The following is a 12,736-nucleotide window of genomic DNA, read 5'->3' as shown; positions in this document are numbered from 1 at the left end:
CAGGAGGAGCTCGACCCAGACCTCAGCTCCAGGGTAGCGGAGGAGGGTCTGAGCTGGCAGTGAAGGAAATGCGGCAAACGTCCCCACCCAGATGGCTTCAGTCGGGCCTGTGGTGACAGGGCGAGGGGCAACCGTTTTAAACAAAGAGAGGGGAGATGCAGGGGAGACCTAAAGAAGACAGTTTTTACAGCGAGGGTGCTGAGACCCTGGCACAGGCTGCCCAGAGAAGCGGTCGATGCCCCATCGCTGGAAACGTTCAAGGTCAAGTTGGACAGGGCGTTGAGCAGCCTGACCTCCTTGAAGATGTCCCCGCCTGTGGCAGGGGGGGTTGGACGCGGTGACCCTGGAAGGTCCCTGCCAGCCCAAACCCTTCGGTGATTCTAGGACTCGAGCGCATGGGCTGGAGGTTGCCCAGGAAGGGTGGAGCAGCATCCCCAGCTGCTCCAGCGGCGGCGGCAGCAGGTCTGGGGGGTGACGGCGGCTGCGAGGCTCGGCGAAACGCAGCGCAGGAAGACAGAGATGTCACCAGACCATCCCGGCACAGCCAAGAGCTGCCAGAGCCCCGAGAAACGTCTCACCAGCTGGAGATGCTCTGGGGAGCGGGGGGAGACCCTGCCACGGCCCCCCAGGCTGGCACCAGCTCGGTGGGCTGCAGCCCAGGGTGGGAAGAGTTAGGTCCCCTCCTTGTCCCAGGGACGGGACAGCCCTGGAGGGGGCAAAGGAGCAGGAGCTCGCACCGGAGAGAGGAGTTAACGCTGCGGAAGATGGGGACGTTGATGATTCAGCCACGCTGATTTACCAGCTGGCTGCCAAAGCAGGGCGCTGAGCCCATCCGACCCCCCAGCAAGCCAGGACAGGCAGCCAAGCCAGAAGAAAACTTGTTTTTTTCCTGTGGCTCTGGCATAACTCCCCAAGCCTGTGGGGCTCCGCGAGCCCCAGCCCAAGGATGCAGCAGGAGCCAAAAAGCCCCTTCTGGCAGCAGGCAGAGGCTGGCTGGGCTGTCACACAGAGCCGGGCAGGCTGCAGGACACGAGGCAGCGAGGACAGCTCTGCGCCCGAGATCCATCGGGTAGCACCAGGGCCCCAGCAGCTCCAAACACATCCCAGGCTGCCACGGCACCCCCAGCCCGACGCCTGCAGAGACCCTCCAGGCGCCGCAGGACCTGGGGGTCCGTTCATGAAGTTCAACAAGGCCAAGGGCAAGGTCCTGCACCCGGGTCTGGGCAAGCCCCGGGATCAGCACGGCCTGGGGGACGGGTGGAGAGCAGCCCTGCGGAGAGGGACTGGGGGACACTGGTGGGTGACAAACAGGACGGCAGCCAGCAAGGAGCGCTCGCGGCCCAGAAAGCCAAGTGTCTCCTGGGCTGCACCCCGAGCAGCGTGGCCGGCGGGTCCGGGGGGGGGATTCTCCCCCTCTGCTCCGCTCTGGGGAGCCCCCCGGAGCCCTGCAGCCAGCTCGGGGGTCCCCAGCACGGGCCAGACACGGACCTGTTGGAGCGGGGCCAGAGGAGGGACACGGAAATGGTCCGAGGGCTGGAGCAGCTCTGCTGTGGAGAAAGGCTGAGAGAGCTGGGGGGGTTCAGCCTGGGGAAGAGAAGGCTCCGGGGAGCCCTTGAAGAAGCCTCTCAGTGCTTAAAGGGGGGACAGGAAAGGGGGGGGGGGGGACTCTGGGTCAGGGGGTGGGGGTAGGATGAGGAGGGACGGGTTTATGCTGAAAGAGGGCAGATTTAGGTGAGATCTAAGGCCGAAATCCTTCCCTGTGCGGGGGTGAGGCGCTGGCCCCGGGTGCCCAGAGCAGCTGTGGGTGCCCCCTCCCTGGAAGGGTTCAAGGCCAGGTTGGACGGGGCTGGGAGCCCCCTGGGCTGGGGGAAGGGGGCCCTGCCCGGGGCAGGGGGCTAAGACTGGATGGGATTCAAGGTCCCTTCCCACCCAAACCAGTCTGCGATTCGATGATTTCCCTGTGGAAGCAGCTCTGCCAGCACACTCAGGGCTGGGGAACACCATCCTGTCCCAGTGTGGGCCCACGCACCACTGGAGACCGTGTCCCAGGGCACCCCTGCATCCCACCCAGCCTCCGAGCCCTCTGGCCGTTGGGTTGCTGCAGGTGGACACCCTTCACTTTTCTGGGCCCGTGCACTCAGACCCTGCGACCTACCCTACAAGCCATTCTCCAGGAGGTACGAGCCCGGGGCAGGTGTGGTGGAACCAGAAAAGAGAGGCCAGCATGTTAGGACTGCTCTCCTGGGATGTTTGCACAACTCCTCCTCACCTCCCTTTCGGCCTCCTCGTGGTACCTGGCGGTTTCCAGGAGCTCCTGGAGCTGCTTTTGTACAAGGTCTTTGCTGGCGCACGCCCCGAGTGTTGTCCCGATGCATTTATACAGGAAGTTCTGGAAGAGCAAGGGGAACGTTACCAACCCACGAACGCCTGCGGGCAGACCGAGCTCGGTCACGCACACATTGCTCCTCGCAGCGCCCTGAAGGGGCATGCCCCAACGCCGAGGGGTAGGACAGAGCCCGGCTGTAAGCACCAGCGGGACAGGAGTGCCACCGCAGAGCAGCACAAGGTCCCAGGAGGAGCCAACTACACCCTTCAGAGCCAGGAACGGGTCTGTTGAAACCCTCGTCCCTGCCCAGAGGCAAAGTCGCCGCGACAGAGGGAGCACGAAGACAGATTTTCCAGCAGTGCCTCAACAGCCCCCTGGTGACCAGCCGCGCGGGGCTGAGCTCCAACCGCTCCTACCTCCCTGCAGAAACAGCGAGTCCTTCAGCAGCCGCCTGCCCCCGGGACACCTCCTCCTCCCCTGACCCACCCGTGTTCTCTGCCCTCGCCAGCCCACCCCTGCAACCAGCACACACGGGGGTCAGTCGGCTCCTTCCCTCCCGCACTCGAGCGCTCCTCGCCCGGCTCAGCTCAATCACAGCCCCGTTCACCGCAGAGGCACTGCAAGCTGAAGAGGCCACGAGCTGGGTCTGGCCAGCACAGGCAGAGCAACGCAGCCCGGCCGGGACCTCCTGACCCAGCAATCCGCCTGGGGACTGACCACTGTTTCATTTCCGAGCCTGCCCAGCCACCTCGCTACCCTCCCGTTATTTCTTCTCCCCTCCTAGCACCCCCCTCTCCCAGCGGCACGCTGTTGGCAGAGCGATGCTGCTGCCAGCCCGCCGAGCCCCCCCTGCTCCCCGATCACCTTCTCCAGCAGGAAGCCGTTGTAGCTGTTCAGCTGCCTGCACATCTCCGTGACAAAATGGCAAATCCACGTGTTGTCAGAAACGGCCGCCAGCGTCTCCTGGAGGAACTGCGGGGGGGACACGAGCGGTCAGCCACGGGCATCCTAACAGAGCGGCTGCTGGCTGAGCGAGGGCCCTCAGCCCGGGGGGGTGAGAGCAGTGCAGTAAGTAAAACACGGGGGGGCTTGTGTCGGACCCACCCGGACCCTCATCTGCACCGAGAGAGCACGACACAGGCCCCAGCTCCCCGGGGCAGGCTGCCCACCCCAGAGCAGATCCTGCCAGCACACAGCCATTCCCACCCCACCCCCCCACCAGAAACGGGCCTTTTTCCTCCGGGTCAGCTCTTTTCCAGGATAAACTGCACCCACGGAACACTGCCAACACCGAGGAGCAGGATGAGCCCTGCCCGGTTCCAATTGCTTCGCCGTGCCCTATTTTAAGGCTCTCCAATTAAGCGGGGAGACACCCCTGGGACCACTGCTCTCTGACCCGCCGGCAAGCCCGAAAGCTCGTTTTTAACTTTCCCTGCAGGAACCAGGAGTCCCCCTCTGCGCTGACCTGCGTCTCTGCTTCCGAAGCAACCAGACCCGGCAGCGGCGTGATGAGGAGGGACCGTCTCTGCCACCACGGGCAGGGTGGGCGAAGGAAAACGCCGGCCAGACCCAGCCCATGCTGCCGTCCGGCGCGCAAAGCCCTGGCAAGCCCGGAGCTGGTCACCCTCCCACCGCCCCGTTGCCTCCCCGGCATGGGGACCCTTACCAGCAGCAGCTTCTCCTCCCACTCCTTCTGGGACAGGGAATTCTCCGTATTCTCTAGGAGAAAGCACATTTTTGACACTGGTGTCTCATCCTCACTGTACATCCCGCAGCAGGGGCGGGCCGCTCTGCAAATGCTGCATGTCCTGTGCTCGACACAGCGGGGCTATCACCTGAGAGACAGAGGCACTCCTGGAAGGAATTAGTGGCACCAGGGTGATTAAAGTCCTCATTAAAATAGGAAACGGAACTTCTTCAGAGAGCTTCGATGTCCTGAGGGTCACCAGGCTGGTGGGGAGCACCCTGCCCTATCGCTGGGCTCTCCCAAGCGTCTGGGCACACACAGCCCAGGCTGGAGAAGGTGACTCCGGCAGAGTCTCCCCCGAGCAGAAGCCCCTTCCTACCTTCTATGTGCTCCACCAAGAGGGGGACCTTCTTGCTCCAAAGCTGGTCCAGCGCGGGGTGGACGCTGCAGTGCAGCACGTTCAGCAGACGCAGGGCAGCCGTCCCGCGGCAGTCTCCTGCGTACGGCTGGGAAGACACGACCTGAAAGGTTGGGGACGGAACAAAGGGTGTTAGTGCCCGGGGAAAGTCACCCCCCAGGCTGCGGGCCAGGAAACACAGGACAAAACACAGGGCTGCAGTGCTGGGACGCGGTTCATCGCTACGCCGCGGCGAAACTGCGGCTCCCTCCTCTCGCTGCAGCTGTTGATAGAGAAACGCTGCCGGGAGAGAATGTCCCTCCGGAGCCTGGATTCATCCCGGGGCGAAGGGGAGCACAGCCCAGGCTCCCCAGGGCTGAGGAGTCCCTCGAAGCCCCCTAAGAACGGCTGGAGACGTGCACCGCAGCACACCCCGCTTACGCAGCGCTGGGGGTCTAAGAGCGAGTCTGAGCCTCCGCAACCTCCGCGGAGACGCTCCGGGGTGCCGAGGGGATGGGGGTGTACCCGACCCAAGAGGTGCACCCCGGTTCTGGATATATGGGCACCTGTGCCCGGAGCGGCGGGGCGAGGCGGGGCATTCCCCTGCCAAAGGAAGAGCTCTGCCTCCAGGCCACTCACCAGCAGTCTCGTCGTTAGAGCGTAGGGCGAAGGGAGATTTGCTACAAACGGAAGGGGGGGAAAAAAAATAAAGAAAGAAAAAAAAGGCATAAGACAGCGTCTCCCACCAAGCGGGCCGGTGACTGCCTGGCCTGCAGGCAAGTCCCACGCTCGGGCACCCCACGTCGGGCGGGGGAGGCCGGTACTGACCGTTCAGGTCGTAACGGATAAGGGAGGCGCTTTCTCCCTCCTCTTGCTTCTTCACGGCCAGGTACATGAGGCTTTTGCAGAGCGGGGTCAGGGCGTTGGTGAACTGTATCGGGGTCACAAACTCCAGGAGGTACGGCCACAGGACCTGCCGGGAGAAGGGGAGCGTGGCGCCGGCCAGCCGGGAAGAGCCCGGCTCCGGGATGGAGAGCCTGCACCGGAGCGCAGGACCGAGCGGGAGAGCAGGGGGGATGCCCGGCCAAAGGGCTTTTGTCCATGGGGAAAATCCCCGAGCCCCCTTAGCCAGCGCTGCCGTTCAGGAACGGAGAGGGCTCTGCTGCCTGCGCCCCAGCAGCACCGGAGCTCCAGCCCCGGGGCGTTCCCTTTCACGGACCCACAGGACGGTTTGGGTGGGAAGGGGCCTGCAGAGATCATCTAGCCCACCCCCCGCACACAACCAGCAGGGACATCTCCAACAGGATCAGGTTGCTCAGAGCCCTGCCCAACCTGACCTGGGATGTCTCCAGGGATGGAGCATTCACCATCTCTCTGGGCAACCTGGTCCAGTGTTTCACCACCCTCAAAGTAAAAAATTTCTTCCTTATAACTTAAATATTATATATTCCTTATATAGCTTCTTATATCTATATAAGGATATAAGGACTTACATCTAGTCTGAATCTCCCCTCTGAGTTTAAAACCATTATCCCTTGTCATCACAGACTGGTTTGGGTGGGAAGGGCCCTCAAAGGCCCCCCCAGTGCCCCCCCCGACCCAGGCAGGGCCCCCTTCCCCCAGCCCAGGGGGCTCCCAGCCCTGTCCAACCTGGCCTTGAACCCTTCCAGGGAGGGGGCACCCACAGCTGCTCTGGGCACCCTGGGCCAGCGCCTCACCACCCTCACATTAAACAATTTCTGCCTTAGAGCTCACCTAAATCCGCCCTTTTTCGGTGCAAAACCGTCCCCCCTCGTCCCATCCCCACCCCCTGATCCAGAGTCCACCCCCACCTTCCCTGTCCCCCCCTTTAAGCCCTGGGAGGCCGCTCGAAGGGCTCCCCGGAGCCTTCTCTTCTCCAGGCTGAACCCCCCCAACTCTCTCAGCCCGGCCCCCCAGGGGAGCTGCTCCAGCCCCCCCAGCATCTCCGTGGCCACCTCCGGCCCCGTTCCAACAGGTCCTTGTCTGTCTTGAGCTGAGGACTTCCAGCACCCTGCTCCAGCTTTAGGGAAGCTCGTGGGGAAGGTACGCGTGGGTCCTTGGGAGGGGAGCTTCCCCAACCAACCCTCTGCCCGTCCTGCCTGGCGGAGGGGCCATCCTGCACGGGCGGTGGGGGCTGCGCCGGGGGCAGCCCGGGGTGCGGGGACGGCGGCTCTGGGGCCAGCACGGGCCTCCCCAGAGGTGGAGACGACTGCGCAGACTCACGTTGTTCATCCTGTCGACAGTCGTGCTAAGGAGAAAGAGCGTGTTGACGCTGATGCTCTGGACGCTGTCACTGGTGAGGTCATCGGCGTCGGGCGGCTGCTTTTTGGGCTGCTGGAGGAGAGGGAGAGCGCAGGTGAGCACGGGTGCTGCGCCTGGCACCCTCAGCAGACGCGCTTCCCAAGCCGTCGAGACGGCACGCCGGGCGGACAGAGCGCTGGAAGGAACGGGCAGAACCCAAAAGCCTCCTGGCTCGGGGCCCGTCTCCAGCTCCCAACCATCACCCCTGCTCCTCTTTCGGGAAAAAGGGGACGAGCCCGAGGGTGGTTTTAGTTGTGTCCGTGTCTCTGCAGCCCAGCCGGAGGGCACCAGCCTGGCTACAGGGGGGGGCACGGAGCTGGCGGGAGGTGGAGGTCCTGCCCCCCGTCCCAGCTGCTGTGCTGTCCCAACGGCAGCTCTCCCGCTCCTGAGGTTTTCCCCCGGCTCCTCTTTGCTCCAGAGGCAGGAACCACAACACGTCATCGCGGCCGGTGCGGCGGGGGAGCCAGAGATGGGCCCGACCACAGACAGGGGGTTGCCCGGTCCCACCCGGGTGCTTCTCTTGGGGAGTTTTGCCCCCGCCGGGCGTGCTTACCGCATCCGAGGGAAGGGCGCACTGGCGGACGAGGAACTCCATCATGGCCTCGCCGCCGGGCTGCTCCAGGTAGCCGTGGTGAGCCATGGCACTGATCACCTGCACCACAGCCCGCTTCACCTGCACGGGCAGAGCAGCGGCACCGGCATCGGGGCGGGGCCCGGGGGAGAAGCTGCGGGCGGGGGGGCTCCTGCCTGTGCCTGCGCAGGGTCCCCCTCACAGCTGCCCGCCGCCTCCTCCTTGGTAGTGGGGAACGTTATTAGGGGTCCCAAACAACCGGGTCGGGGCTCTGCCAGCAGCAGCCGGGCACCGCGGCTCAGCAGCCGGCGGCTCACATCTCCGGGGTTGCCCGGAGGGGACCGGACAGGAGACTGTGCACAGGGCACAGGCAGAAAACAAGTCCCCGTGCGGTCCCCCACATCTCGGGGGGTATCTCCTGGGCGTGCTGGCAGAACTGCCAAAAGCCCAGCAGGGAGAGAGATGAGCAGCAGGGGGGAGGCAGCGGAGGACAGCCGGGCTGGCAGGGGCAGGGGGCACGGCTGTGCAGGGCCCCAGAAATCAACCCCCCACCCCTGGAGTTCCCCGGGGAAGAGCAGAAGCTCAGCTTACCTTATTGTTGTTGTCTTGCAGAGGGAGCTTCATAGACGAAAGAATAAAGGGCTTTTTAATCTCCATTTGAGAGGCTGAAAAAAAGACGACAGACGCTGAAGCTCGGGGATGCTCTTGAGCTGCCGAGGACAGAGCTGCTGATCCCCAACATCTCCCTTCCCTGACAGGGAGGGCTTTGTCCCTCGCCCCCTTCCCCGCTGGCCAGGCCAACAAACCGGTTGCCTCCTCCCCCGGCCCTGCAGCCAAGGGGGGGCTCGTCTCCTCAGCCCACTCATGCCAGGTCCCAGCAGGGGAACGAGGGGACTCGTGGAAGGGGACCCACGGGAGGAAGGGGGAAGCCTGCCCGGAGCCCCTCCGCGCCCTCCCGCAGCCGCCCCGGCACTCACGGGCACTGTTGATGATCTGCCTCATGATGAGGAGCGTCCCCACACGGGTCCTCTCGTTGCTGCTCTCCAGCTTCGGGAGGAGGAAGGCCAGCACGCGGTCAGGGAACGAGCAGGCTGTGGGAGCCAAACCGACCGTCACGGACGCGCGTCGCCCCGGGGAGGGCACACAGCCCGGAGATTTGGGGTGCAGGCACCACATCCCCTCCGCCGAGCCACCCCGCCCCACATACCCTTCCCCTCTGGGCAGGCAGCTCCCCGGGGAAGCAGCCTGCCGCCGTGCCCCCCAGCGAGCTGGGCCGGTCCTGCCCTTCCCACCCGGACCCGAGCTTCTCCCCGGCGCTTTCAGCCCATTTCCTGCGCTCTCGAGGGAGCTGAGGGAGTTTAAATTATACCTTCCAACAAGCGCTGCCCCGTCTGTCAAAACATTTTGATCGTTAAAAATAAAACCAGTCTATGGATGCTGAAATTGGAGCAGCACTCGCGGGTACTGGAGAGGCGTGTTTGGGGAGGGATGGGCTGCTGCGAGGGAGGGTAGCCTGAAGGTGGCTCAGGCAAAGGCAGCTCGGCTGCAGGTCTGCTCTCACAAACCTTAGCAAGAAAGGGACATCACCCGAGCGTGACTCAGCGGCAGCTCGTCACACCGCTGCTCTTTTCATTTTCTGTTCTTTGGGGAGGAGAGCTGAAACTGGGGGGAGGCAGAGCTCCGGCCACAGAGCTCCACGCGCAGGCTGGGAACGTATCAGCCGTCGGTCAGCCCACCCCTCCTGCCCAGCACGGGGGACCCCCCCCCCGCCCCCCGCGCTCCGAACAGCTGCGGTAACCCGGAACCACAACTGCATCGGCCGTGCACAAGATGCAGCAACAAGGAGTCCGGGATGAGCAGGGTAACCCACCCCCCCACACCCCCCCCCCAAAGTCAAACTGCATCTGCTGGCCCCGGCCGCAGGCACGGCACGCTGCAGCGCCCGGCTCCCGGAGAGGGCTCCAAGGGCTGGTACGGCTCAAAAGGCTCCGAAAAAACCTCTGAAACGGAGGCAGGCGCCTTTGGGAAGGTCCCTGGAAGGGGGTGATCAGGCCTGAGCCAGCTGAGAGCTCCGGGTGGAGCGGAGCTGGCCCCACGCTCTTCCTCCAAGAGCTCCAGAGAGAGATGCCCTCCCCGGGCGCCGGCCTTTGGGGACACGCAGAGCTGCCGCCGTCCGCAAGCCTGAAGCCACGGGCTAGAGCCAGGCCAGCAACCGCCACCCTCCCCTCCCTCCCAGCTCCCCACGTGGCTAAGAGACGTCCAGGATATCCCCCGGGGCCCAGCCGGGCCCAGGGGGACACACCCCCCCCCCCCCTCCCCACGCACGGCTCCCTGGAGAGCGCCGGGAAGGACGCCGGCCACGGCGCCGCACACCCCCAGCTCCCCAAGGGCCGTGGGCTGCGGGGACAGCCGCGCGACATCAGCCCCTACCCAGGACGGTGAAGCATCGAAGAACCTCGGTGTGGTTTTTAACAGTCAGGGGGACGGACGGATCTGCGGGAGCACAAATCTGTCGGGAGAAACGCCGGCGGTCAGGGAGGTTACCCGGGGCGGGCTGCAGGGCCCCGCGCGGTGCTGAGATGTGGGGTGGGCAAAGCCCTGGGCTGGTGGGCGACAGCGCCCCACGACACGCCTGCCCAGAGCTCCGCCTGCGCTCGCAGCAGGTTAGATCAAGCCAGGGAGATCACTGGGGAACGAGGTGCCTGCTCGGGAGCTGCAGGACCCTCCTGGTTTTAGCGCGCCCCACCACCCAGCCGGGCCCGCTGGCCGCCGGCTCTGGAACCTCCTCGCAACGAGTCGACCCTCCCAGGTGCTATTAAAATAATTCAGGCTCTTAATTCAATTTACGCTGCAGCAAGGACAGCGTGCACCTGCTTACTCTGCTCTGCCAAAAAAAAAAAAAAAAAAAAAGACACTTCGGTCTGCAACTGAGCCAGAGCTGCTGCGTGAGGGCAGCACCACCCCACAGCCCCAGAGCTGCCCCCCGCCAGCAGCTTTGGCCCCCCAGAGCCCGTCATCAAGCAGTTGTTCCTACAAACGGCACCGCTGCTGCCTTCAGCTGTTACACGCCCCTTTGGGACAGGGTGTATTTTAAAGCACAGCCTCTCTGCTGGACACTTCCAAGGCTCACAGTCAGTTAAGTAGTCAAATGAAAAAAAAAAAAAAAAAAAAAGCGTTCAGACTTGTTTCGGGCCCCAGGAGCATGATTTTCAGAGTTTAGTAACACGACAGAGCAGCGGAAGAAGGGCTGAGGAGGAGGCCGGGCTCGGCAGCCCGAGGAAGGCTCCCGCACGCTCCCCGTGCCGTGGCGAGTCAGTGCCCTCGCTTATTCTCAAAAAACGAAGTTTTTAAACGGCCCGTTGATTCTGAGGCGTTTGCCTTCATCCCGCCCTGGAACCGCGCAGCCGGAGCTGCTCTCGCTTCAGACCGTGCGCGCGACTCGCAGCGGAGATGCCGCGAGCCTCAGAGGGGGCACGAAAAGCCGAGCGGGCTGCGCGCCCCGCTCTCGGGCTGACCCTGGTGAAGCCCCCAGCCCCGCAGACCGAGCTGGCGGCCGGGCTCCAGCGTTACACCCCCCCACGGACCCCCCCCCCCCGCCCAGCCCTCACCTGGGGGTGCAGGGTGCCCAGGAGGGAGTCCAGCTGCACATCAAGGCTGCGGCTCCCGATGTCGACAGAAGCTTCCAGGATCTGGCAGAGGCTCTGCTCAGCGAGACACCGGGTTGCGGTTAGCGTCAGGAAAAGGGCTCCGGAGGAGGGGAGGGGCTCGCGAGGGGAAGGACTGCAGGAGGGGGCAGCACTGCCGCACCCGCCGCGGCGGCAGCCGGTGGCATCATCCGTCTTCAGCCCCAGGGACTCAGCTCGGGGGTCCCCGAGAGCTGCCTCCTCCCCCGGTGCCGTGGCAGGAGGCTGCGGAGAGGCGGGCTGGCTGCTGCGGGGCCGAGGGGCAGGGTGCCCGCTGGCCGGGAGGAACCGAAGGAGTTAAGGGCTCAAAGGTTGGCCGAGGCGCAAAGCCTCAAGCGCGGGTTGTGGCCTTGGTGGTCAGTGGAAGGGAGGAACTATGTGCCCGGGGAAGCGCAGGCTGCATCGAAGGGCGCGGGGCTCCGCTCCCTCGCGGCGGTATCGCCAAGCTCCCTAGGTAAGGCTCGAGGCGGGGAGATGTGGACGGGGTGAAACCAGATGCTCAGGCTAAAAGGTTGATGAGAGAGAGAACCAACCGGCACCAGATGGAGCTAAAGGCTGGATAACCGCCCCAAAACCGGGGGAAAAAGTAACGGTGGCAGGGTCTTGACCGCCGACTCAATTGGAATGCACCCCATCCCCCCTCAAGGCACACCCAGAACCCACACTCCACCCTGTCCTCCTCTCGCAGGGCAATGAATTAGCGGAATACCGGCCTCTCTTGGCCTGTTATGCAAATCAGCTGATCAGATGAACCTAAAAGGCGACAGGAAACTTTGCCGGGGGTGCACCCGCCACCCAAGACCACCAGACCTGAGACAGCGCTGGAACCTGGGGTGGCGATCCAGACCCTTTCACTCCCTTCCTCTCCTTTTCCTTTCTTACAGATTTATCAATGAGGCCCCGTTGCTTACTCTCCTTTTCCAAGTTTAAGCGTTTCTACCGCGAGTAAACCATTTTAAGCAGCCGTTTGCTGTCGTTTCACCTTAATTTAACCCAAGGGGACCACAAAACCTTTATGACTCCCTAGGCTCCCGGCCCAGGGTCGTAACAGTGGGGTAGAACCAGCTGAGGCTGGGGCTCAGCAGCGCGAGGGATGACAGCGCAGGGCGAGGGAATCTCGCGTGGAAAAGGCAATACTGCAGCCTCCCCGAGGCGGGCGGAGGCACGGGGAGCTGCGGGACACCACCGGGGAGGTAAGGACTCGGAGCGCTTGGCTGCCGCCCCTCTCCCGCGCGACCGCACGCCGCTGCCCGGGGCCGGGCAGGGCCGCTGCTCCCTGTCCCCCCTGCACTCACCGACGGCTCTCGGCACCGCCGGAACGCAGCCCAGCCCGTGGCAGCGGGCAGAGGAAGGCTACCCACCCCGAGGCTCCCAGTCAATAGGGCTGGGGACACGTCCTCGCCCAGCGACGCCAGCGCTCGGACCTGCTCACCTTGGATATGTAGAAGGCCTCCGTGTGCTTCTTGTAGAGGGCGAGGATGCCCGGGATCAGCTTGGGGAGCTGCTCCTCCAGCTTTTCGCCGGGCATCAGGTAGCTCATAGGTCCCACGGCCTCCACCACGGCCAGTCTCAGCTGCAGGGAGAGACGGTGCGTTGATAGTGCGAGGCTGGAAGGACAGGCCCCCCCCCCCCCCCCCGGCATCGCTCCGCTGCTACAGAGCTGCTCTTCCCGATGCTTCTCAGCGCCTGCGCGGGGGCAGGGACAGCATCTCCCCTGGCTTTGCCAGTCCAAGCGCACGGGGCGCTCAGC

At 64.4% G+C, this 12,736-nt stretch overlaps 1 protein-coding gene across 4 annotated transcripts in view; it reads right to left on the bottom strand.

Annotated features, from left to right (window-relative positions):
• Window positions 1–12,736, bottom strand: part of MROH1 (maestro heat like repeat family member 1) — a 52,883-nt gene that overhangs the window by 28,583 nt on the left and 11,564 nt on the right. For 2 of the 4 annotated variants that reach the window (XM_042786218.1, XM_042786220.1), the window contains exons 8-20: window positions 12,419–12,559; window positions 10,912–11,004; window positions 9,734–9,812; window positions 8,281–8,394; window positions 7,895–7,968; window positions 7,286–7,405; window positions 6,655–6,765; window positions 5,239–5,383; window positions 5,050–5,090; window positions 4,393–4,534; window positions 3,993–4,045; window positions 3,191–3,298; window positions 2,270–2,389 (exon numbers count right to left, since the gene is read on the bottom strand). In XM_042786218.1, the coding sequence (XP_042642152.1) occupies window positions 2,270–2,389; window positions 3,191–3,298; window positions 3,993–4,045; window positions 4,393–4,534; window positions 5,050–5,090; window positions 5,239–5,383; window positions 6,655–6,765; window positions 7,286–7,405; window positions 7,895–7,968; window positions 8,281–8,394; window positions 9,734–9,812; window positions 10,912–11,004; window positions 12,419–12,559 (1,341 nt within the window). The remainder of the gene's footprint in view (window positions 1–2,269; window positions 2,390–3,190; window positions 3,299–3,992; window positions 4,046–4,392; window positions 4,535–5,049; window positions 5,091–5,238; window positions 5,384–6,654; window positions 6,766–7,285; window positions 7,406–7,894; window positions 7,969–8,280; window positions 8,395–9,733; window positions 9,813–10,911; window positions 11,005–12,418; window positions 12,560–12,736) is intronic. The other 2 variants (XM_042786219.1, XM_042786221.1) reach the window with 1 other exon arrangement.

The sequence above is a fragment of the Tyto alba genome, unplaced genomic scaffold (assembly GCF_018691265.1).
Source record: "Tyto alba isolate M040663 unplaced genomic scaffold, T.alba_DEE_v4.0 Super-Scaffold_9, whole genome shotgun sequence".
Taxonomy (NCBI): Eukaryota; Metazoa; Chordata; class Aves; order Strigiformes; family Tytonidae; genus Tyto; species Tyto alba.
Note: the sequence above shows the minus strand (reverse complement) of the source record. Positions and strands in the feature narration are given on the sequence as shown.